This window comes from Falco biarmicus, chromosome 6 (assembly GCF_023638135.1).
Source record: "Falco biarmicus isolate bFalBia1 chromosome 6, bFalBia1.pri, whole genome shotgun sequence".
Classification (NCBI taxonomy): Eukaryota; Metazoa; Chordata; class Aves; order Falconiformes; family Falconidae; genus Falco; species Falco biarmicus.
Window position 1 is genome coordinate 83,073,404 of NC_079293.1, and position 26,871 is coordinate 83,100,274.

The following is a 26,871-nucleotide window of genomic DNA, read 5'->3' on the forward strand; positions in this document are numbered from 1 at the left end:
AATTTAGATTGCAAGGGATAAGTATTTTCATCCTTACCCTGGCTAATGGCAAAGCTGCACTAGCTATAACGTTGTAGGATTGTCTGGAACTTAAACTGATAGAAGAACCTCTTCTGCAGAAGGCAATGGTAAATCTTTTTTTCTTCCCCACAAACAGTTATTGTGTTAGCTCAGTTTTATGCCACTAGTAAAGCTAATTTTCAGTTTCTCTGGAGAAAAGAAACTTGCAGAGTAAGGATTCACACTTTAGACACTTTTCAAAAGAATTGCTTTCATTACAGAGACTTCTCAGAAGTAGTGAATACATTCTGGCTTTGAGGATAGCGTAGACTGGAAAAATGTAACAAGGGATTTCGGCTAGAGGAAGCAAGCTAGGGTTGTTGTAGAGTTTGCAGTGTGCTGAAAACCAGAGCTTCATCAATATGTCTTCAGTGCCATTATAATAATTGCACAGCTATGCAAAAAGAAACAAAACAAAAAAAGGTGTGATTTTCAGTCATTAACTGAATTATCTAAGGACTTGATTTTTTTTTTCTTTTGAGAATTTTTTGTTCACACTTAGTTAATTTACTTAAATATAGATTTATTTGTCAGATTACTGTGGTGGGAAAATATGCTAATTGAGCACAAATATTTGATCCCCAGCTTAAAGAATTTCCATTCAGTTTTTAGATATACACTGCGGAGGTGACTCGATGTGGGAAATAGTATTGGCAGTGTTAATGTAGGATCAATCAGTTATTCTCACACAGATCTTGAGGGAAAATGGGAGGATGTAGCGCTTGTATGATGTTAAAATGAACAATCATATTGATACGGAGTGATGATGGAAATACTGCTTGTAATGTCACACCTACAGCTATGGTTTCAACCACATCTGCACATCCATCCTTAGTGTACTGTATGTTGTAAAAGATGCTAATTGCAGCCCAAGTCTAATTCACATCATCTAGAGAAAGTCAGAGAAATGTTTTTTCTGAGTACACTTTTTCTTTCCAGAAGAAATCTGTGTGCAAATCTGACTGAAACTTATTTTAATAGAATAGTAGCATTTCTAGTTGTATACTAGGATTCCTTTGGTATTTCTCCTTCAGTCCATTTTATGGATCTGATAACTTCAAGCTGTGTTCTATGTATCAATAGTAATTACTGTGAATTGCAGCAAACTGTGTACTTTCAGTTTACTTGTTTTCAATACTTCTTGATTAGGTTAGTGTAAAGATCTGATATTTCTGTGTAAACAAACACAATACTGAAAGGATAGTATGAAATATATAGTCGTGAGATAATCTCTAAATTAAAATGATTTTAAAACTAATCTTGGCAACTTTGCTATCAAGAATTCCAAGGAAATAGCATTACAGTTTTGCTCTTTTCATCTAGCCAGAGTGCCCAAGAATTAAGGTAAGATTATGATGTTAGAAAGTGTTTGAACAATCGTAGTAAGTGGCACACTACCTAAAGCTGTCCAAGGAGCCAAATAATATAATAGCCCCAAACAGCTGTAAATATTTACATTAACAACACATCCTTACTGTCCTCAGGTAAAGCTCCAACAGATTTTAGATTTTCTGCATTTGTTTATTTATTTATTTAGAGAGAGAGCATGGTTGGGATGATGAATAGAATGATGAGTGTTATGCACCTCAAACTTAATAATTTGAAGTCCTGCAAAAATATTTTTATTTTTCTTTCTTGGTTTGTTTTGGCTTGGGTTGGTAGGGGTTTTTTTGTCTTGGTTTTTTTGTGTTTTTTTTTTTAATGTTGAGTCATTACCGTACAGGTAATCTGGCTGCTGAGTGCTGAGTTTAGTTCCTCCACAAGGATGATACTCCTGTGACACTAAGCACTCACATAGGCACTTGTACCCAAAAGATCAGGTACCATATGCAGCTGAAGACGTAAATCAGTGGAATATGATCAACCAGTTGTTTGTTACATTCAATTACCAGTCCTGCTTCTCAGAGTAGCTGTTGAGAAAATTAGATGCTAGAGAAACAGGTGCACGTAAAACTTCCAGATTCTGATTTCTTGAACAAGTGAATTCTGGAGGTGACATGGTATTTTCTATGCATTTAGTCATCAAATCTACATTGATTTCAATAGGGTAGGATTTAACAGAGACACTTATTTGCAGTCCAGAAGTGCATCAGAAGTGAAATTATTACCTTGCTTCTGAATGCTCAGTAGGCAACCTCCAGTGGATTCTTAAATATCAGTATCTGATACAAAGTAGGTGTTCTGTTCTTAGTTTGTAACAGGTCAGCTCTTCAGATACTGGAAGTGCTTTAGGTGTTTATGCCGTAGACAGTGTAAGGTTAGCAAGTTATTTAGACTCCTAATTATAATCAAGGCAGAGAAACAAACATTTCTAGTGCATAGTTGCTCACATCCTACAGAAAATGTCAGTTTGATAAATTATATGAATTGCATTCTAGAAATGGCTGTCTCTTCTCTGACTGTAAAGTCTACACAACTAGTGGAAGTCTGCATAGGGCAGATAAATCTCATCTCATTCTTAATAAGTCTTAAGACTGACTTTTTTTTAATAGTGTTTCATACTGGATATTGCATGTATCTACGTGGTTTTTTAGGGTGTGTAGAATGTCGCATCTCAAATATAAATGTGACTAAGCTCTGCTATAAACAGTGCCGCTCCACTGATGGAGTGGGAGCTTTGTGTATAACTATCATGTCATCACAGTTTGATCTCTTCTTTTAGCTGAGTTAGTGTTGAAGTGTACAACAGTTATTTATTATACTTGGTGATTGTATTGGTCTGTCTTTTTCTCACTTCAACACTTTGGTTTTAATGTTTAGCAAACAGTACGTTTCAAGAGCAATGGATGTGCTGGGGTTTAACCCAGCAGGCAGTTAAACACAGTAAAACCCACAGCTGCTCCGTCATTCCTGTCCTTCAGTGGGATGGGGGAGAGAATTGGGGTAACATTTGTGGGTTGAGATAAGGACAGTTTAATAGGAAAGAAAAGGAAGGGATAATTAATAATAATAGAATTAGAATATACAAAAGAAGTGATGCACAATACAATTGCTCGCTACCCGCTGACTGATGCCCAGCAGGTTCCTAAGTAGCAGCCCCCGGCCAGCTTTCCCCCAGTTTATATACTGAGCATGATGTCACATGGTATGGAATATCTCTGGGGTCAGTTGGGATCAGCTGTCCCGGCTGTGTCCCCTCCCAGCTTCTTGTGCCCCCCACCCACTCACTGGTGGGGTGGTTCGAGAAGCGCAGAAGTCTTTAACTTAGTGTAAATACTGTTTAGCAACAATTAAAACATCAGTGTGTTATCAGCATTATTCTCATCCTAAATCCAAAGCACAGCACTGGACCAGCTACTAGGAAGAAATTTAACTCTGTCCCAGCCAAAATCAGGACAGGGTGTTAGAATGACATTAAGAAATAAAGTTATAGGTCTGTTCTATCTGTTGAATTTTTAAGTACACGTTCTGGATTGCTAATGTTAGTCCACAAACTCACATGCACTGTTGTGCTGTGGCACAGAGAGCAAGAGTGAAGGAGCAGAAAGTTCTTCTGCAAAGGGTGAGTTTGAGAAATTTCTTGTGTAAGAATCTATTGCCTACCTGAAGTGTGTAAATTAGTTTGCCTCAGGGTGTTGGGGTTTTTTTGTTTTGTTTTGGTTTGGTTTTTTTTGGCGGGGGGTGTTGTTTTTCAAAGTGAGCATTCTCCTTTGGCTAAGGAGGAATTTGGTCTAAAAACCTTGGAGAACTTGCTTGCAGAGGGGTGTGATGGGAATATCTGGAACTCTCTGCCCCATCCATTTGCTGGTAGCTGGGTAGCTGGGGCTGTCCCAGTTCATGGCACGTAACTTCTCAGGCTTGGCTTGAAGTTTCACAGGGGCATTCTCTTCATGTTTGTGGACATAGCGTGCTTTTAAGTGTTTGCCATGAAGAGAAAACATTTTTACAGCAGCTTATCTTCAGAGTATTTTCCCCCTGGTGGTTTTGAAGCAGTAGGTGTTCAGACTTCTCTCACCCACTGTTGTCTTTCACGTTTTCTAGCTTGAGGGGGATCGTTCATGGCACTTTCTAAGAACTGTAAATCATCTTCCACATTATTAAGGAATCAGAGTAACTGTAAATAACATGATATGACAGATCCGGACAGATGACAGTTGTTTCTCTCTCATTTGTTACAATTCATTTAAAATGTTGACTGAAGAGAAGGAATTGTTAAATTAGGTCTTCCAAAAAATGCAGCACAAAAAGCTGCTGTATCATTTAAATAATCAAGGGAAGAGATAAACTATTCACTTCAATTTGAAGCTAGTTAAGAGATTACAACCAAGCAGTTACATAAATTGTCAAGAAGAGAACCAGAAGGTTTCACAGAAGGACTGTTTTTTAATGTACTTGTAATACAGAAAAGCAGTGGGGTTGCATAGTTCTCAGAATAAAATTTCATAGGTGAATGACAGCTAGAAGAGACTGAGGTCTTTGAAGGATCTAATCTTGATCAACTGACAGCTTGATGGCACATGAAAGTCAGTACTGACAAATACAGGGAAAGTTATGTTAGAATTAATCATGTAATTTATGTTTTATATTAATGAATTTGCACTCATACTCCACTGTTGGATAGCTCAGCAAAGACTTCTGATTAGTTTCTGGAGCCACACCATAAAAGCAAACTGAATATTGGAGTGACAAACAATGGGATGAATAATAATGCCAAAATGATCATACTGTCACAAACGAACATGTCGTTTACATCCTTGCTTTATGGGGATGGTGGACAGGGTGCGTGATCTTCAGTTTTGGTCAATTTGTTTCCAAATGTCTAATCACAAAATAGACCTAGAAGACTTTTAAAGGGGAGAAGTCTGAATACTTTGAGATCATTAGATGATACTTTTTTTCTTTTTTTTTTTCCTTTTTTTTTTTTTTTTTTAAACTAGAACATCTTGTACATCTACAGAGAACAGACACCCCTGTTTTAAAAGCATGTATGAAACGAAAGCACCCAGACTTGCTCGGAAGCTCTCCAGTTAGTGTCTTTTCATGTGGGATAGAGCCAAACTTCAGTCCTCAGCTTCAGACTTGGTGATATCAAAACATGAACAGATGAGGGCAGAAGAGGAAAAGGTGGCCATAGAACTCTCACAAAGAAAACCAAACCACTGCCTGTAACGTAACATATCATTCTCCTTTTATCCTTGAGAAACCTCCATGAAAATAAACCTAAAAATTTCCATAGTCTTCCGACATCAGTCATGTGAAACTGATTTTTTTTTTTAACCACTGCATGAAATATTAGTAAAGTTTTCATTTTCTTAATGTATTGTACATTTATGTATGATATGTTACTACAACAGTGGTGCTGCTCTCCAGTACTGCACTTTGAATGCAGGACTTGACAACTCGCATTGTACCTAGTTAGACACTATCTGCAGAGCAAGTTTATGATCAGGTGTAGCTCCTGCTTTACCTATACTGTGTTTTATCTTCAATCAGTAAGTATTTAATGTGCTATGTTATTTAAAGTAAAAAAAATAATCTGAGAAAACTATTGCATAAAAAAAAAAGATGAAGCCTTGTTCTGAGCAGCTGTTTTGCTTCCTAGCATAAAGCTTATAATTATGCTAATTGCAATGATAAATGTTCCTTTTAAATGTGGTTTGCAGCTCTGTGTATCCCACTCACCTTTTCAGGGAAAACAATCCCATTTTTAAGCACCTGAAAGCAAATATTCATTTCACATTTTCTCTTTTTTTCCCCTTCTCATGGCTCTACAGAAATTTATGATGAAGGTAAGCAAGTCAAACATTTGGTATTATACTTTCTGTGAATTCCTACAATTTAATTTAAATCATTACTTTATTTTTAACATCAGCATCATACTTGCCTTCACTAAAGTAGCATGTACTGAATTTTTTACAAATCTGGATTTAGAAACCACAGTGACTCTAGCTTGGAGTGGGTTTATGGTTTATTTGGATCATGAAGGACCAAAGGCAGGTACCTTTGTGGAAAGAGGACTCTGGGCTGGCTTCTCTAATTCTCAATTCACCCTTACCCTTTCACTGAGAGTGTAACACCATCTGGTAAATAAGAAATCTTGAGGCAATGAATAAATAACAAAATTTGAAGTAAAACGTTTGGGCTTTTTGGAAAGCAGGGACAGCACGGTGTTCTGTGGCAAGGATGCTGCTGTGATGGTGTGGTGTCTCAGTGGGCTGGGAGTCACTGGCCCTTCACTGCCCCAGGTCAGTAAGCATGTGCAGGAGCTCTACTTCTCAGTGCTTTTATTATTTTTTTTATTATTATTTAAGATTGTGACAAGGCACTTGGTCAACCTCCAAACGTTTTGAGTAACTGACGTTTGAATAATTTACTGTGATGTTAGCCAAGATGTGTTGGTTATCCGTTTCCTACTTTTCCCTTCAATTATCAATGTCTATTCCCAATTAATCTAAAATTATTTGTTTACTGATTTTCATCCCCTAGGAGTTTGCTGTTCTATGGTATGGTCTTTTTCCTTTGTCACTCTCCCAAGGGGAGGAATTCTAGGCTAGATAAGCAGTGCTATTTTAAGGGCTGAATTTAGTGATGTCAGAGGAATTTTCTTAGCATGACTCCTCTGCTGATCCGTCTTTTCTTCCCACTTGGCTGTCTGCTTTATTCTTTATCTGTGACTTTCTTTCTCAAGTGATAAGGGTGATTCACATTCCTTGTATCATACAGCAACAGAAAAAGCTGAGGCACAATCCTTAACCTGTGAAAAATGCCGCCCTCCTCCACTTATTTAGCTGTAGAACAACCAGGAAGATTTTTATTAATTCCTTCTATCTCCTATGCGGTGAAGGAGGAGGAGTATGGGGGAAGAGAAATCTTCACTAGGCTAAGGGAGAAATCAATATATTTTATCCTCTTGGGCATTTTTTTTCCAAACCACTGAAAGTGCTTGAAAGTCAGAGTTTGTAATGCAAGTATTGCCTCAGCCATAAATATAAATGTTTGTTTTACATAGGAGGCTGGAACCAGACAATCAATCTTATTTGTTCTTGATTTATTTTCACTGCTGTATCTGCTTTTCATTGGTGTGAAGTAACCCATTGCTGGGAAAGTGATAACATAAATGTAGTGTTGGAAATATTAATTGTGAGGTATATTTGAAATGTCTCTAATTATGCGGCTGTTTATTCTGCCTTCTGACAAGTCAATATCAGTAAAACTGGGATCACTTAGCATGGTGCTGGTGCAAATGCTTATCATCATTACCAATGACTCCAATCTTCTTAATATAGGTAGTAAAGTATCTCTGTGTTCTTAACTGAATAAGGCATGCTCATGACTTTTACTGGCCAGTTGATTTTTTCAGGTTCAGATGTGATATTTATATAAAGCATAATTACGCATTGTAATAGAGTTTGTAAAGCAAGCCATCCTTAGAAAACCTATAGTTTAGCTAAACGTTTTTTCTGTATTTGGCTTGGCCTGACACAAAGTAGGAAGTAACATTCTGATCATGTGAATGAAAGAAGTTTTTTTTGTTTCTTTTTTCCTTTATTTTGGTTGTTGTTTGGGGGTCACAGTGGCCATCATTATTTAAGAGTAGGTACTAGCAGAGTCATCAGTCATACTAATCTCCATACCTGAATTTTTGTAGCACTTCCTGTGTTGTAGTGAAATCCATGAAAAGTCAATCAACTAAATAGTGATTTAAGTCAGGTGTAAAGACTAGGAAGTTGATAGGTTCAATTTCCAGTTTGTTATTCCATTGTAACATGGTATATGGGCTACAGTAGGACAACTGAAGATGTTTTAGACTGGTTTGAATTTGCCATTTGCTGTCACTGTTTTTTGATACGAGCGGGGTGAAGGAATATAAACCACAGTGCCATGTGTCAGTGGATGGATTTACCTCGCCTCGAAATGCTGTGCTGCAACTAAACACTGTGGGTTTGGTGCCCAGCCCTGGAAATGGCAGCCCAAGAGCACAGTAATCGCCGAAGGGTCTTGTTAGCATTTTGGGGTTTTGGAAGAAGAATTCAAGGTGTATGGGTGTGGAATGCTGTTACTTTGGAAAAGAAATTCTGTCGGTTTTGTGTCAATTTGTAAAGACAATGGAGACTTCTGTGAGCAAGAAGAGCATGTAAAACTCCTTGGCTCACACTCCATAGCTTTGTTTGTAGTCTTTACTGCTTGATGCATTTTCAAGTTCTCTGATTTTGCTGGAGATGTAATTTCCCAGTATTGCTATTCCATGTGCCAATTGTTTAGTTTTGCCTGGCTCATCTTGTCTCACAAACCTTCTAGCTCTGTTCCAGGGTTACTTCACAAGTTCTGCAGTGACTCAGCCTGTTTCCTCACGTTCTGTTTTCACCACTGCTTGAGGTTTTCTGGACTTTTTGGCTGGTATTCATCCCACAAAACTGAAATGCCTGACTTAGAGCCATGGGTATCCTAAGCTCCCTGTGTAACCACAAGCAGAAGCATAGGTGTCATTAAAGGGTTGCTCAGATTTTAGGTGGGCTGAATTACTGACCAAAAGTGCCTTGTTCTCTCCACTGGCTGTCTAATTGCCTTAGGCTAAATTAATATGAATTTGTGTTTTATCATCAAGAAATTCTTTTAGCTTTTCTTAAGCCATTACTGACCATGCTGGTATTAAGATAACGAACCTTCCTGTGTTTTCCAGCTGGCTGTTGCCTAGCGTTAGAAAGAAGCTCTCTTTAGTCATCTGAAGTTGTGTTCAGCATGAAAAAATTTAGACCATGATATAATTGTTGCAGAGTAAGAGGTCTCATTGTATGCATACCTGTGATGGTCTCCAATTCTAGTCTTGTAGGATTGCATCATCACTGCTGTTTTTAGATAAATATTGGCCTCCCTCAGCATTGGTCTAGAACAGAATAAAAAAAAATGTATTAATAGTGAAATCAATAGATGAATAGTTTTTACATTGCTATGGAAACACCATTTTGAGCATCCTCTCCAGAAATGGTTGTAGCATAATGCAAATATTTATGTGTAGAACCGTAGTGAGATGGTTTTAGACTGGGACATCCTTCCCTCCTATTCCTCCCAGTTTCTTTTAGTGTTTTTCCCATTTCTTTCACTTCATTTCTAATTCTGCCGTCATGGAGTTTTCCTTCTCCTGAGTGAGGAACTCCAAAGCTTTCAAGATCTACATTTATTCTGCATCCTTTCAGTACTTTTCTTCCTATATTGCAGATTACTATATGGGAGCCTTTAATTTGCTTAAATGCAGGAAGCCCTGAAGAATTATATGTAAACAAAGCACATGTTCCCTTGTTGTGCACTCAAAGTTTTCTTTCTAAAAAACTAACTCAGATTAAATACTTGTATTAGCCTGCTGGTTTAAAAACTTCCACCACCCTCTTGAAAAAGGCGTTGGTGCCAACAACTTTACATCTTGACACGGGTAGTTTGTGACTGGGAGCAGCATAGTCCAGGGCATAAATACACTTTTACTCATAATACATGGTAGCTGATTTTTTTTCTATGAAAATACTTGTGATCAGACCCACCTTTCCTATTTACTTTCTCTTTCTAATGGATCAAAACCACAGTTTCAGAATGTAATGACTGCTCCTGAATGGGAAATTTGACAGCCCCAATATGAGTCCCAGGGAAGGGACTTTGAGAAGTTCCATCACTGGAGGAGCTTGCACTTTGTTTATATATAATTTTTTAGAGGGTCCAATTTGCCAGTTGGTTTATTTCTGTGGTGGTGATGGTTTTATATTAAAAGGGTTCAAAGCAGGTAACTGTAGGATATTATGTTCTGTGTTTAATTATATACTTCTGCTTATACATTTAAACTAAGTATCTAGATTTAGAGATAGGAATTTTTTTTCTTCGTTCTGTACTTTTCTAACAGTATAAATGCTAGAAATAAACTATGGAGCTTCATGAAACTTGGAACATACTTGTGGTGGCACATTTATATTTTCAGGTGTTTTTATGGAAGTATAGGTGTCCTCTGTTTGACATGGTGTTGCCTCCAGCATCTACTTTAAGTGTATGATGGCCATCATTAGTGTGCTCCATTTTAATGAAGTATAAGTATTCAGTGTTTTAAAGGACATTGCTTTTTTCCAGTGTACATATTAAATAACCACTGAAAGTCATATTTGAAACTTTTAATGTTAACTTGCAGTATTTGCCTTGGAAAACATTTGTGAAGAAAAACAGGGAACATGTTGCTGCTTTTACTGTACAGCTGCTCTCACATGTCAAAAAAAATTCAGTGCCATGAAAATAATTGTCAAATATTTTTTTAGAAACCCATTCAGAGCAATACTGAGTGGTCCTAAGTTCCATCTAGACTCTTTGGGCTGGTGTTTCCTATGGCTGGGTCTGGGGCACAGAGGAAATACCAGGAGAGCAGCTGGTTGCAATTCGATCATAATTTACCATTACTGTAAGTTATATGGATTGCATTTTTGAAGGACTTGCAACTGATGTCTTGTAGCTTATTATTTCACTTGATTTTGTTTTAATTTTTGTTTTTAAGTCCATCAAAACTATACTTACAGCCTAGTCTTTGTACTGTCATTTTCCCTATAACACGTACCACTAATTCCATTCTGCTGTTATGGGTTCATCATGGAATGAGGCAGGAAAAGCCATTACATCGTTCTTAAAAACTCATTGTTGTCTTGTATGATTTTCTAGAGAGTATGCTTCAGTTCCTGTGTTCCTTGTGACATTTTCAGTGTTATAAAATGGCTTTCATGGGTGACTAGAATTGTCCGAATAGGCATGTGCTAAATGCAAATGCTGTCAGGCTTTCTCGAGCATTAGATTTCTGAATAATGACAACGTTAAAAAAACTTTATCTGTACATGCACAAAACACTGAAACAGTTATCATTTTTAAGTACATGTTAAAGATGTTTGTCTTTCTCTGGTACCTCTCTGAAGCTCATAGCTTTTTGCCTTTTCTTACATTTGGAGATTGTGGAGACCTGTGAAGAAAAGTCAGCAACAAAACTTTGGCATTTGCTTGCAGTAGAGTACTCATTGGTCTAAGAAATGTTTTCTCTAGTAGGTATAAGGCTGTTCTCTTGAAAAGAATGGAAAGGTAATGGCTATTTGACTCTAAATCTCCTGGGATGCCAGAGGGATAGTCACTAATCTCTAAAAATTCTCATTGTAAGCGATGTTCCAGAAGCACAAATGGCTCCAAAACACTTGATCAGCGTCATCAGGATTAATTTCCTGCAGTTTCTTATATGCGGCCAGGAGTGTATCAATGCAGGCATAGACACAGCAGTGCAAGTGCTACTGTGTGAATTGTCAGTGGAATATCCCTTTTAATCTGTCAAGTAATTGCACGTCTGTACATATGACAGTTGTGTATATGCAAAATTGTACAGATGAAAAGGGGTTGCTGAGTCATGTATAACATCTTACTGCAGGATTGGTACTCACAGTAAAGCATATCCATTGTTATTCAGTCTAATTCTAAATATTTCATGTTATGCTGCTTCCATCATTTGCACATTTTACTAGATAGTTTGTAGGTTGCAATTTCTAAGTTCTTTTTGGCATTTTAATCCTATTTAAAAACAAGGAAAATAACCGTTTCCTAATTTTAATTTATATTCCTCCTTTATTTTTGTTTCAAGATAACACCCTTTACATCAAATTACGCAGCTCAGATCTTTAAGTAGTCTGTTCTCATTGCCTGCTCTAACAATGCATTGAACTTGAAAGCTGTTCATGTATTTTGGATGCTAATTTCTTCAGCTCTAATTGTTGTTGTTGTATTCTAAGTTGCCTTTGCTTCAGCAGTGGCTTTTGGGTGATGAGGTCGCTCCAAATTAATCTTGTATTCCAACTGCAGAAATATTAGACTAGAGATGGACAGTTTATATGAAGTTTTCACAAGCAGTGTGAATTTGCCCTATATGCATTCAATCTCAGTTTGTTCACTTTAGTTTTTACCAGTTCTGAAGGCTTTTCAAGTCTTATTCTAAATCCCAAATTCTTGGAGGATAAAATGAGAAGAGTTTTGCTTTTATATGATTTATATTCCTGAATGGCATTGCTTGTAGAACTTCAATGGATAAATTGTTCTTTGAACAAAAATCTATTTTTTTTTTCCAGCCTGGTTTTATTCAAGGAACGTATTGTCCAACTTCGAAATTACTCCAAAAACAGGAAATTAAAAACATAAAGCAAACAAGACTGATGATAAATAATGGGTTGTTGCAAACTTGCTTGCATTATAATGCCATTCATATATTTGTGCAAAAATATGTGGGCGTTATGTATTGAATTAGTCAGGACTGTGTCTTCCAGGAAGTCTCTACTTGCAGTGTCTTGTGAAATGTTATTATTTGAATATTACTAGAAACTTGGTAAAACTTCAATGGCACACCTCATCTTGGAATGTTGCATTGTTGTCATAGAAGTCCAATTGATAACTTTTAAAATTATCTTTTTTTTTTTTTTTTTTTAATAACATGTGGAATACAGTTCTCTGCAAGATTCTAGATAGCAATGGATTATTTTGAAAATTGGACTCTTTCAGTAGACAATCGTGGTACATCAGCTACTTACTGTGCAATTTCTGGTATACAGATAAATGCTATTTAGTTATGAAATGAGCCTTTAAAATAGGAAATTAACTTATAGGTACGTACATATCCTAGAAGGCAGTTTCATAGTACCAGCTTTCTCTCCTAGCCTCTCCTCTATTTTTCTGTTTCATCTTTTCACTTTCCCTCCATGTGGATACCTTGATTATAATTGTCTTTCAGACACCTTTAAGTGGAAAATGCTTGAAATTTTTTTTTTTGTTGTTGTGTTTTGTTTTTTTTTTGTCTAAGAAACAGCAAACTTGCTTGCATGTCTTTAATGGGGAAAAAATTGTTAAAAGGAGTTACTTTAATCCTTTTGGTAAAAATTATCTAAAAACCCACTCCTCCATTTTTCACAAAAGCAATTGAAATTTTTCCTAGTTCCAACCCCTCTGAATTACCTGGTCAAGGAAACAAAACAAAACAAAACCCCCCAAACAAACAAAAAAAGAGGGATAGGTGGTGATAAAGCAAGCAAAACACTTGAAAATCTTGTTCCAGCACCCCTGCCATGGGTAGGGACACCTTCAGCCTGATCTAGTTGAAGGAACCACCATGGCAGGGTGGTTGGAACTAGATAATCTTTAAGGTCCCTTCGAACCCAAACCGTTCTATGATTCTATTAAATATTTCTGAGCCAATCTTTATCTTTTTCAGCTACAAATGGGCATTTAGAAAAACAGGTGCTAGACAGACAAATTAATACAGCCAAAACAAGGGCAAGGTAACATAGCTGTGATTTTGTTGATCATCCTATTCCTTTTGGTTTTTGTACAACAGGCAAAAAAATGTGTATGTTAGGTATCAAATTTACAACTAGTAACAGAAAATAATTTTGGTAAAAATATTAATGAAATTTCAAACTTTTGTCCATGTGGGTGACTATAATGGTTGGGTACCTATGCCTGCTGTGGATAAAGCTTCCAGGCAAATCTGAAATGTAGGTGAGGAAGTATGTTCACAGCAGTTTTTCCCCTCTTCCCCGATGTGATGGGCAGCAGACATTCAGCGTTCATCCTTGGGACAGTGGACCTCACATCACCAAATGTCGTGTTCTTTCCTTGTGCCTTTGGAAAAAGTGGTGATAGTAGTGGTAGTTCAAAGTTAAATCCTCATGTCTTGCTATCAAGACTGTGTCTGCGACAAAGACCATGACTTTCATTCTTAATAAAAATTCATGTCATTCAGTCTTCCAGACAGATTATTGAATGCGCCTCCCTGCTTTTTGACTGCTACGCCATTTGTTGAAAATCAGAATGTACCTTGTATCCGTCAAGATGCTCTTTTCAGTAAAGATAAAAGCAATAATTTTTTGTAGTTTCTTAAAAGCGCTAAAATTATTACTTTTTTGAGGTGCTTACTTTTTCACCACCTGTTGCTTTTTTTTTTTTTTTTTTTTTTTCTTTACCAAGTAACTCAAAGATCAACAAATATGCTAATGGATAAAAGATAAGGAAGGACAACCTGTAAATGAGGAGTGGAAATAATTGTGTGTTGTCACCCTAGCCATTCAGTTATGTTGATCTTCAGGACTGAAATGAAGCTGCCAGAGAGTTAACATAGTATGATTGTTCCCGATTTATTCTGTAATGAATCTAATGCTCCAGTCAAACAGAAGGTCAGCCTACTGTGATAAAAGAAAGGCTATAAATGCTGTATACAAGAGATTAAATTAGAATCCTAGATGAAAGAATGTTGCTGATTATGGAGTTGCCGCATTTATAGACTCAAAAATGCGTATTTACTGATATTGTTTAAATAGTGTGATATGCATAATGTTAGGTGAGATAATTGTGTCAGAGGAATATGGACTTGTGCTCTTGGCATTGTCTTCTCTGACAGTCTCTGCTCCCAACCACCATCAGTCAGCTGCTTCTTGGTCTGAGGAATTCATAAATCTTCAGCAGAAGTTGAAAAGTTGCTCACGTTTTGACAAGATTTATTTATACTTTCATGAGTAGTTAAATTGATTGTAGATAAATAGAAACTGTAATTAATACATTGTGAAAAAAAAATGATTGCAGTTTCTTGGGATAAAAGTGAATTTTATTATTTTCATTTTCTGTCACTCAAGATTTGTGCTGTGTTTCTCAAGAGGAACATTTACTTGGGGATGACTTCTAAATTTTCAGAACCCCCAAATCCTGTTGAGTTAGCTTGGATGTCTTTGAGCACTTACCTGGCCTGGCAGATAAAGAATTCTGGCTGAGTATTGGAACACTACAGGGCAAACAGCCTTGGAGGTTGTTGATCTTCAGTGTGGCTGATACATGATTAATAATTTCTGATAAAGGAGGGATGATGCTCCAGAAGCTCCTTCTGCACACCTTCTGTATAGAAAAGTATTTAATTTGGAGAGAAAATTGCCGAATGTGGAGAGTTTTAACAATACCTAAGGGTGTAGAGGGCAGTGTGGCATGCATCAAAGCTGCTCTGCTCTAGAGCCTGCCTGCTTTCAGCCCAAGGAAGCATCTAGAACATATCTTATACCAAATAGGTGGTGGGACAAAGTATATGCTATGTTCCCTTAGCCAATTGAACACTTTTATTAGAAAAAGTCAGTAGCTTCTAGGTTTGCCTGTCCAAGTTCTACCTTAGATCTGTCCCAAGGACTTAAAAGGTCAATATATTAAGAGGCAATTAAAATTAGAGAACACATTCACAGAACTACCTTGAACTAATCCCTGAACAGTGTTTGTCAGGAAATTGACTGCTCTGTCACAGATTGTCCAGGATTGACGGAGATTTTTTTACTTTTTCTTTCTCAAAAGGCCCCGTTTTATTATAACACACCAGTATATCACTTCTCTTTATCTTTCAGTCTGCGCAAGGTGGCGGTCATCGAACGCTACTCTATGGGCATGCAATCTTGCTGCGCCATTCCTACAGCGGCATGGTATGTAACAGCAGTTGATGGCAGCAATGATTTCTCTTTTTTTGTATGAATGTTATCTTTTAAAGTGCCCAGACCATTGCTCTTTATTGATATCTGGAGAATTATTCACATCAAAGAGGCATTTCTCCCATGGTTAATGGAAAGCTCTGTGAAGGGTAGATGCTTGGAAATACCAAACCAAGGTGTTCATATCTGGGTAAGTGCTAAAACTAAGTCTGGCTCTGTAGTGATGACTTCTCTGTTCGTCAGTCTATTTTGAGTTGGTGATTTCTCGTTGCTTTTCCCTTGGATATTGCATAAGCTGTGACTGAATCCACAGCTGGCATCTGGCTGACAACCTGAACATATGTTGGAGAGTGAGTGGAAAAGGAAATTCCTTCTTGCACATATTTTGGACAGAAGCCTTACTCTTCAATTCCTTGATGAATTACATGGGTTCCAAACTCCTTAACCACAAGGGAGTTTTCGTGGAGCTGAAATTTGATGCAACCAGCTCCTTTATTTCCACTCTCACTATTCCCATCTCAGTGGAAAGATAACCTGGATAGACTGAGAGGTTATTTTAAAACATCTATCTTTGTCAAGTCTCCTTGAGTGCCATTCAGTTTATCAGGCATATATATATGTTCTTGATAGTAACTGGTGGGGATAATTTATGAACAGTTAATCCCGTGTCAGTAGGTTGATGGCTTTTTACATTTCACTGGATTATCAGGCATGAACAGAACTAGTAATACATGCTTTTTTATTTTGATAGTATCTATGCTGTCTCTCTACGTCTCGATCTTCAATGGATAAGCTGGCATTTGATGTAGGATTGCAAGAGGACACAACAGGTAAACACTAGTTCAAGTGACTGTGTAATGAAGAATATGTTCAGTCTAAAAATCGGGAGTAACCTGTAAGTACATGTAAATCACCTAAAAATTAAGACTATTTTAAGGGCTAAAGAAATAAAGCTTAATATTTATGTTTTACACATTCAGTATCTTATCTTTACATTTTATAATAGATAATGTATTTTTGTTTCTAGGAGATGTAAACATGTCTATTGATAGTTAAGTGTAAATTTCTACATTGAATATAATTGAAGGAATATTTCCTTGTTGTTATTCCTGTAGAAACCTTCTGCTGAAAATTTTTTAAACTTGTGTTATTTTGAATAAAGATTCTATTAAAGTTTTAGAACTGCTGTTGACATTTGTATATTTAAGACTGATATAGCTTCTTACAGTGCCATCAGTTTGGTGTAACTGTTCAATTAGAAATAATAACTTTGCTTGTTTTTTAAAGACTTGCTGTGGCTAGGAGTAATAACAGTAATAACAGCAACGATTGTACAATTCCAAGATCAAAGTGTTTTTTTTTCTGAAAATCATACTTTTTGTTCAAGAAGTATATCTGAAAGCAAGGTTCATCATGGGAACAGAATTTGTGACTGTAATATTTATAAATATTCTGAGGAATTAGAGACACTAACAGTCAGTAGAAGTGGAAGAACATAATTAAATTTGGGTTTATGAGATCTTTCAAATATTGTTTTAAGTTATATTGTAGATTATTATTTTATTGCCCTTATTGATGGGTTGCTCCATTTCTTTGTCCTAATTCTTGGTGGAAGATCCTTTGATGTCTTTCCCAGAACCTGGAACGAAGGTGACAGGGAAGCTAGCAAAAGCAGCCTGGACCAGGTTGCCTAGAAAGCACAGAGAGTTAGCTCCTTGTTCAGCTCTGGAATCACTGTTACAGAGGTCTTGCTGTCTTCTGCATAGGTGTATTATTTCCATTTGAGTTTCTGACAAGGTGGTGCTGGAATGATATCAGTTATTGAAAACACATGGACACTTGGTTTACCCAACTGAAAACTGGGTCAGAACTTTAGGACTGAGATAAATGTGGACGTAATACCAATAAGATGGGACATTTTCTTTCTAATTTCTTTCTCTGCCCCTATTCAATAATGATACAGGTGAGGCATGCTGGTGGACCATCCATCCTGCTTCCAAGCAACGATCAGAAGGAGAAAAAGTGCGTGTTGGAGATGATCTTATTTTAGTCAGTGTCTCTTCAGAGAGATATTTGGTAAGTTCTGTAAGAATATCTGTACAGTGCTTCCTCTACAGAAAAAACAGTTAATAAAGTCTCGTTCACATGTCCATCTCCACAGAGGTATAGCTTAAGGTGTTTAAACTGGTATTTGATATCATTTTGCAAACCAAGACACTGATAGTCTGGAAGGTGTGTCATTGATATGTGACTATTAATTTGTGTTCATTTCAGTAATGGAATAGAAGTTGAAAAATTTATTGATGAAGAAAAATGAAAACATAGAAAAAATAAATCTGTCCAAATTATAAAATTGAGGTGTTTAGAGTCATTGTGAATCCCTGCACTTACACAGCAAGAGAGATGATGATGACTGCAGAGGCTGATTTTCCTCAACACGTGGCGTTAATGTGTGTACTGCATCTTCCATGCAAAATAACAGCATACTAAAACTATATTTTAGTGCAGAAAGAAATGACACTAATCTATGTTCTTGAGATTTTAATCTCTGCATTATAGTCCTAAAATGGTTTAGAACTAGATTTTAATGAATAGTTATTAATCCTATTTCAGTTACATAGCTCTGGTTTGATAGTAAGAAGGAGCAAAGATTCAGCAAAGTAATTTGGCTTTTACATGAACTTACCCCCACGTTTTTATAAACAGATGTTTTTCCAGACTAAATTAAGAGCTTGTGAACTACATAGATTCACAATCAGGAAAATATTTGTGGGTTTTTTTAAGCTATCTACTCAGTAGTTATATTTGCACTGTGAATAAAGCAATGATACTTTTATGAAAATTCAAACAGTTGATGAAGACTGAATTAACCAATTACCAATGAGTGAATATTTTTCATGAAAGCTGTCTCTCCATCTTAAATTGTTTGTCTTGATCCATTAGGCCATCTACAAAATAACTTCAAAGGATGTAACTTTGAAAACAATCACAGTGTTTTCATTTTGAGTGCAGTGTCATGTTATAGCCCCTATTTTCTGCAATGCTTAAGGAATGTAGCAACTGATACCTTTTCCAATGGTTAGGTCTGTGGAGACATGAAGATATTTTTATGAATCCACTTGGATGATGAGACCAAACAGGGTCTATTGAATCCAGTGAGGAATGCTTTTCCTAAGGGTGAGGAGTTCCTCAGATGGATCCCTTGAAAGAGAATATTGTTCAGCAGGATGCTGAGGGTTAGTGTTATGTACATTATGTGCTTACAGTTAAAACCATAGGAAAAGGTAAGTTTTCTATCAAACATTCTATGTCAATATGCTGTTAGGAATAGGGTTGGAATGTCACCTTTTTATATTGCAATATTACTCTGTGTTTTCAAGCAACTTGCTAATTCTCTCCAGATTAAGACAAATAGGTTAACAATCTTGGGGCAAAGACGTGCATGTAAAAATAACAGGTGAATATAGAGTTTGTTCACAGGGCATGGCTTTTTCACGATGTAGTCAGAGCTTAGTTTAATTTGTGTAATACAAGGGCAGAGCAGAAGTCTGTCAGCTTCATAAGTCAGTCTTCCATTTGTCAGAGCGCAGCTTAATTACTTAATTTCTTTTTTCCCCTTTGTGACTTTATGATCTCAGTCAGTAGCTTAGTGTTCAGACCTAATTTGGTTGGCAACTGCTATTAAGAAAATGTCAGGACTTTCCTATGGTTCCCCTTCCTGCTTTCCATTAAGAAGATTCTGGGACAGTTTGCTTTATTTTTTTTGGCTTGAAGAGTCATCTTTTTAATCGCAGTGAACAAGTGCTAAACCAGTAGGGAAATTAGTGTTAAAATTGTAAGCTGAAGGTCCGGGGATGTACATTTGGGCTGTCTGTTGGCTCACAGCAATGTCCCTGGGCAAATCATTCAGTTGCTCTGACTCTCATTAGCTCTACCTCTACAAAGGGATTTTGGATGCTTATTTTTCTGTGTAGAATTTCACAGGAAGAGCACTAAGTGCTTGTGGCATTACATGGTGTGCGAGTTGCGCTACTGCCAGGTCCTTCAGAGAGGAAACTTGGCTCTGCTGAACCCTGTGAGCACAGAGCAAAAAGATGTTCTGCTATAAATATCGCCACCATTTCAGTTCAAGCCAGAGTTGCTCTGTTTCCTTTCTTGAGGCGGTGCAGCCCGATGAGTGGACGCAATATTTCCAGCATGTTTCCCCAGCCTGTACGTAATAGCATGTAGCCCTGCACTGAGGTTGGCCTCTGCCTATTCTTAATTATATACCATGATTGCTTTCAAAATTGCCACTTTTTAATAGTTTAGAAATTCAATTAATTGTAATTTCTTTCAAATTCATGAAGCCTCTGGATAACTTGGTCTTTTAAACTTAATTTGAAAAAAAATTCGTTAGACACAGAGCAGCAATACAAAATGCATAAATGAAGATAAAAATGAAAATTGGTATCAATGAGGTCAGTGTTACTCTGGCTGAGAAGTCAGGAAAGAGGGAAAAAACCCAACCCAGCAACTCTGAATCTACAATGCACAGATTTCAGCATAATGCTACAATTTCTGCACTGTGGTATATATGTAGTTACTGAGTTGCTGATTTGATTGATACCCTGCTGATGTCCTGAAGCTGCATTATACTAATCTGTGAACAAGTCTTGGGGTGTATTTCTTTTTTCTTTCTTTCTTTTTTTTTTTTTGAATACTGGAGATTAATATGAAATAAATGGGAAACTTTCTTTTGAAGTGTAAGGTTTTCCTTAGCTTGAAGATTTTTATCATAGTTAACTGATGACAGAGTTCCCTTTCAAAAACAATGATATTCAAATTAGATGAAATTATTTGAAAGGTGGAGCTGATATCTGTCATTTGTCCTGAACAGGAGGACAGGTTCCTGAGTATTGGAAAGGCACTGCCTCTGCATCCTCTTGTATCAAATACATCGTTTATTTTCAGCTCTTAGTTTTAATTCTCTTTATTATCAGATACTTGGGACAGCTTCTAGATACCAGTAGCACTTGTTAGATTTGTTGGTGCAATAGTACCAGGGAACATAGCAGTGTGTGATTTTTTTTTTTCTTATTTATTTTTTTCTTTTATTTAAAAAACTTATTCTCCCCTGCCCTTTCATTTTTTTCCCTAAGAGTATGAAACTCAGTATTGGACTTTGATTTCTTCTACGTAAGTTCTGAATTCCATCATTTACTTCCTGTTGAAAAATAGTAAAAAAGGGTTTTTTTAAAAAAAAATAATCTGAATCTGCATACACAAACCTGAAAATAGTGGAGGGTAGTGTTGAGCTGCTCATTACACTGATCGTAATGCAGTTCCCACAGAGTCTTTATACAATTTGAAATTCTGTTGTGGAGGCTGGTTGATCTTCGCAGTAATTAAGGCTGTCAAGCTACTCTGCCTTATAAAATCCTGCTTCCAAGTGCTTATAATCAAGTGCTTGTAATGTAAAAAATTACTTAGAAATATTAGCATCTATTTCTGGTGGGGGATTTTTTGTTTGTTTTGTTGGATTTTTTTATCAGTCTGAAATAACTTTTTTAGTTCATCCACAAGAGGTCAGACATCACTGAGCTTGAGGACAGGAAGAAAAAAAAAGATCGTTAAGAAAATTAATCTTGTTTTCTTGAAATGTTGAGCATCCCACGCTTTACAACAGGACATTAGGAGAGTTCTTGATATCACAGGTGTACTTTTTGCTAATGTAAAAAAAAAAAAAAAAAAAAAAAAAAAGAAAAAAGAAAAAGAGTTAGTAAGGCTCTCCTTGCTTAAACTTAGTGAAGTTCTGAGACAGTTCTCCTGAAATAATGCAGCTTGGTCATGCCCAGGGAAGACTTTTAAAATTTTCTGTTAGCTAGAACTTTGATAACTTTGTCTATTTTGCATATGCTAGACCTCTTGCACCTCCTGTGTGTTAATGAACTATTTAAACTCCCTCTACAGCAAACAATTAAGTACACCCCCACTCTGGTGGAACCAGATATTCCTTGTGGCTCAAGGTGGGAATAAAGTCAGGCACTGTATTGACAGCTGAGTACTCGGTGTTTTCGGTGCTGCTGGTGATCTTCTGTCATTTAAGATATGTGGAGGAGGAAGCTATGGGAATATAGAAGGAATAAAAGGCAGTTGATGTAGCAGGGACAGGAGCCTGGATATGAAGTGGGAAGGAAGGAGGGAAACTGAGTGGGATGTGATGACTGGCTGAAAAGATTGGCAGCTGAGGGCAGGCAGGCGGTAAGGGACAAACAGATCATCTGGACCAGAAGCTGGTGGCAAGGGAGCAGTGGGCACCTGCTGATTAAAGTTGTGTTAGAAATTTGGGGCAGAAAACCTGTGTCATTTTGGCAGGGAGAACCACGGCAGAACCGTGGAGTGGGACTGAGAATGAAGGACGACAAGGGAGATCTGTAGAGAAGGAGTGGGATGGCTGGGGAGAACCAGACTGCTGGATGAAGATGCAGAGAAGGGAAAGTCTGGGGCGAAGAAATAAGTAAAGAAGTGGAGGGGAAAGAGCTGTGGTGAGTTTCTGGGAGGAGGTCCAGTGCTGGCTGAGAAAGGAAGGGGCTGAGCAAGAAAAAAGCCAAAAGGCCTTGCTGGGGCTTTGTAGGTCTGCGGAGAACCTTTTGAAGCAGGAGGTCCTAATTCTGGGTGATAAGGTAGGCTGTAATGGGGTTGGGGAGCTGGGCTGGCTAGGTGAGGGATACGGGGCTGTGATAAAGATTGGAGAGGGAAAGAGAGTGGGAGAGGCCTGGCGCAATTACGCTAGGTAACTACTATAGGCAACTGTTTAGAAAACTCATTGTATTAGGCACAGCAGTACGTGGCGGTATGCTGACAGCCTAATCCTCTCTGATTTTGTGTTAGTTTAGGTGGCAAATGATTGAAAAATGGTTTTAAAGTTTCCTTGTCTACCTGTGGTTTATGTTGGTGTCAGTATGACGCTATGTACTGTAACAGTGGGGTTTTTTTGCCCTTTTTTTCATACAGGAAAGTTATATATAAATTATAAAACTATATCACAAAAAATAATTTTTGTAAATTTTGAAAAAGCACAGGCATTAGAAAATGCAAAAATAATGGCACTGATATATTTTTACAAAATCTCTTAAAAATCCAGTCATGCTGGCTTTTTATGGAATGCTATCTCAGTACTGATAGAATTCAATGGATGTGTCAGGGCTGAGTAGCAGAGAGGCTGTGGAAGGAAGCAACTCTGAAGATGAAATTTCAAGCTGGGAATTGTGGGTGGAGGATTGGTGGTATGGTGCTTAGTTAATTATTTTCTTGGAGAATTAGATTTTGTACCAGACTCTGCTGTGGTATTTGCTGAGCAGTTCTTTTTTTATACCAGGCTTGCTTTCATGAGGTCGCTAACTCTTATCCCTCACCAGGAATATTCCTTACCTGAGCTGTGGCTCTGAGGGCTCCTCTGTCTGCTAGAGGTTGAGGTCCCAGAGTTGCTGTCTTGATACCTGCAACAAAGGTGAATAGAAAATGTGCCTTGAACATTGTGAAGATGTGCCTTGAATTACACATAATGCAGTTTACAGTGGGAATTAAAAAGGTCCTTGCCACCTTAACTTGGGCATCCTAGATTAGTGAAAATTTCTTAGTGTAATCCCTGTACCTCCACTCCCCAATGGAAAATGAGCTGTAATGCTACTCTTCTGGTGTTCTGAGAAAATGAATTCATTAATATTTGTTGTGTTTTATGAAATGTTGTAATTGTTGGTAGCAAGGGAAAAGCCTATGGGGAAATTAATAATTCTGTTTTCCAAGCTTTGAAGAATTGACTATATTGAATAAAGCATGAGGCTGTGGACTGGAGATTGAGGAGAAAACAAAGCACTGAGCAGCTGTTAATGAAGTTTGCTCCTTTCTCCTGTATATACAAAGAGACAACATTTGTGGAAAAAACTGTGCAGGATCATGCCATTGAAGACTGTAATAGGATGCATTCAGCAAAAGCCATTCTTTTTGCCTGGGCTGCTTTGTTTGACATTGCCAAACTTTGGATGCTTGCTTCTGCAAAATTAATATTTCGTTAATGAAAGCTCTTGTGTCTAATCAGACTAAATGATAATAATTTGGAAGCATGGTAACTGATGTGCTTCAGGCTTTTCGTGGTTATAGCACAGAAGGAAAGCTAATACAAAGAGCAGGAATGCAGACTATCCCCATCTACCCTCTGTGGGATCCTTATGCTTTCCTGCCATGCATCTGCAGTTACCTGCTGTCAGCTATGTGGTAGTGGGCTAGGTGATTCTTGATGGCTGAATTGGAACAGTAATTTCTGTGTAGCTGTGGGTTTTAGCTACTACTCTCCCTGTGCTGATGATACATTTATGCTGAGTGGAGGGGCTGCAATTGGTTAGTACAGTGCTGGCAATTCTCATTCTTTATCAATGGAAAAAGCCTCTTTGCTTGTTGATTTGCTGGCCAGGTGTTCAAACCGGCTCAGGGAAATGCAAAGAAACCAGGATTTTATAGAGCTTTAAACCCGTCTGAAATTTCCTGGGCTTTGCCTACTGTGGGTCAAAACTTAGATAATTATTTTTTGTTCCACAGTGTAAGTTTACCCATATTTATTAAAACTTTTTCAAAGTCTTCATAGATCTTTCAATGAATATAAATGTATTGTCACTTCTAGACATAAACACAAAAACTTAATTATATAAAAACTTCACAGAGATGAAGTTATTACTTCTAGTTCTTTCCAATATCTCCCTTCTTTGTGACTGAATATTTTCATTTATTTTGACAGTGTCAATATAACACTCAGTGTTACAGAATACTTCACTGATTCAGGTAATAAGTTTTAATAGAAACAATACCTGATAATTAGGAATATAGTTGGGTTATCTTTTGGTTCTGGAGACAGTGCATCTAGTTTAATCTTTGGATTTTTGCTGAAGCTTGCAAACTCATAGTTTTTTTGAATGCAAAATGTTTTTCCCTTGCTAATAAAAAAAAAATAAAGGGAGTGTAGTTTGTTTTGGTTTTGTTGGTTTGTTTGTTTTGGTTTTTTTTCGTTGTAGATATAGCCGTACTTATAGATACAGTACTTTTTCACTTCTTGACCAAGGCTTTGCCTGGTCTCAGACTAAGGAAAAGTGCGTACCTGTTGTGGGAATGATGTCAAAGACTTGGAACATCTCAGAGGTTCTTGGGTCATTGAGGATAGATGCCTAAATGGTTTGAAACTGCTTCTCTGTCCTGATCATTGTAGTAATTTTAAGACAGAGAGAAAGGGGAAATAGCATGGGCTTTCAGAGTGTCCACGTACAGAAGAAAAATAGATTGAACTGGATCACGTCAGTTACCTCCATCTCTGCACCACCTGGTACTAACTTTTGAAGCAGCGTGGTTGATGTTCTTGTTGTGTGCTGTACTTAAGCATTCTAAAAACTGCTGTGCCTTGTATGTAGTTCTTAAAATGCACCAGAAAATAAGCTTCCTTTTTTATTTTTCTTTAGCTATTCTTACTATTTGGAATGGCCTGAGATCGAAGGCAGAGACATCATAATGTAAAGTGCAGATAGAAATAGATACCTCTAGATGAGATGTCAGTATGGATACACCTTAGCCAAGAGGAAGCCTGAAGCAAAAGCTTTTCTTTCTCCTTGCACACATGCACATTTTGGAGAACAAAAACTTTGATGCAGACTGACTGTGAAATTTAAAATAGTTATTTAGAGCTATTGTAAATGCAGCTACGCTGCTGCAATCATGGCTGAAGGGTTCTTGTGGAAATTACCATCTGATTCCCAAGCTCTCCAGTGAGCTTGAATACACTGTGTTCTTCTTGAAAACCTAGGAAGAGAGATGTGATTGTATTAGTTTTCTGCAGAGCAGTACAGAGTTTGTAACATGGCAGTAAGTTCAGTTGGGAAACTGTAGTGTTCTGTGAGATTTGAGTCTTGGACTTTATCCTAGAGAAGCTCTGTAGACTGTAGTGTTAACCTATATTCATAAAATACTATAATTCTGAAAAGTTACTGAATACCTATAGTAGGCTAAATGGTGGTTTAGGAGATTATTAGTCCATTACTACGGAAGAAAAATTTAGCTTTTGGATTGAGCCTGGATACCAGTGCAAAGGAGATATTTGTGTGAGACAGAAGACTGAAGAACCAGCCTGTAATGGTGAAGACCCATACCAGGATTAGGACAGCAGGGTTCCTGAACCCAACATATTTCTGCTTTGCAAATGTTGTTAGGGCATACCTGAAGGACATATGCTACACATGTGGTCCTTGTCAATGATGGCAACCTGCTACTTATGCCAGATAATCTGTCGTGCCAGCTAGCAAAGTTCTGCGTAGTAGGTATAGAGGCTGTTCAACATCAGTGTGAGCGTTGTGTCCACAGCCTGATACTGTGTTCTGGAATTTGTTTCATTTTGATAGTTTTATTATGCTGAAAGTACAAACCCAAGCAGATCAGCTCTGAGTAAATTATAGACAGGCAGCAAATTGCTTTAAAATAACACTGAGATTGTAAAGTATAGCACTGAAAAGTTAGGTGCTTCCAGGGTTAAGACTGACATCTCTAATCTGGTGAGATTTTTTCTGTACATTTGATGTAATTGAATCCTTGAATATCCATTGACAGGGGACTTTCTCTACATGGTCAAAGCTTCATTTTATTGCTTGCCATGTGTGGTTCCAGGGGATGAACACCATAGTTAATGGAATTGGAAATGTCAGGACCCCTGCCTTCATTTGTAAATTGAAGGATGCAACAAGCAATCTAAGTGAAGGAAAGAAGAGAATTGCAGAGACATACTCTCTGTTTCTCTGCTGTGGTGGTCATGTGTTGTGTTAGGTCATTTAAACCATACTTTTAAAAAGTGCAATCCTCTGGTGACTCAGCTTGAGACATCTGGGTTATAATCAGAGCTGCAACTGGAGTCAAACGAACGTGCAAAAATGACAGGTGCTCTGAGGAAAGAAGTCAGCAGTGTATTTTTGTATCAGCGCCCTAGTTATCAAACAGCATGCTAATTCAGTGCCATTTGTCTGAAGATAAATTCATTAACATGTACAAAGCACACTGTTAGAAGAAGTGCTCTGTTGATGCCAGATCTAAATGAGAGAGGAGTTATTCTCTTTCCCTTTAGCCTGCTCTGAACAACATAGATTCCTCAAAAAGCAATATTCCTGCTTCAATGTACTGGTTGAATTTCTCAGCTAACTGGAATCTGTGTAGTGATCTCAGAGGAATTCGAACAAACTGGCGGCCCGCAGGGCAGGAATGGGACTGGTAAGACAAACAGTACACTTCAAAGCAGCTGCTTCTTTGTGGAACACTTGGTTCCATAACCTTACAAAAGATTGTGCTGTTCGGCACTAACAGTGTATCA

General features: G+C 37.4%; 1 protein-coding gene across 4 annotated transcripts in view; it reads left to right on the plus strand.

The window, feature by feature from the left end:
• RYR2 (ryanodine receptor 2) overlaps positions 1-26,871 on the plus strand; it is a 434,578-nt gene that overhangs the window by 159,856 nt on the left and 247,851 nt on the right. For all 4 annotated transcript variants that reach the window (XM_056344321.1, XM_056344323.1, XM_056344322.1 and 1 more), the window contains exons 4-6: positions 15,417-15,491; positions 16,249-16,327; positions 17,461-17,573. In XM_056344321.1, coding sequence (XP_056200296.1) covers positions 15,417-15,491; positions 16,249-16,327; positions 17,461-17,573 — 267 coding nt within the window. The remainder of the gene's footprint in view (positions 1-15,416; positions 15,492-16,248; positions 16,328-17,460; positions 17,574-26,871) is intronic.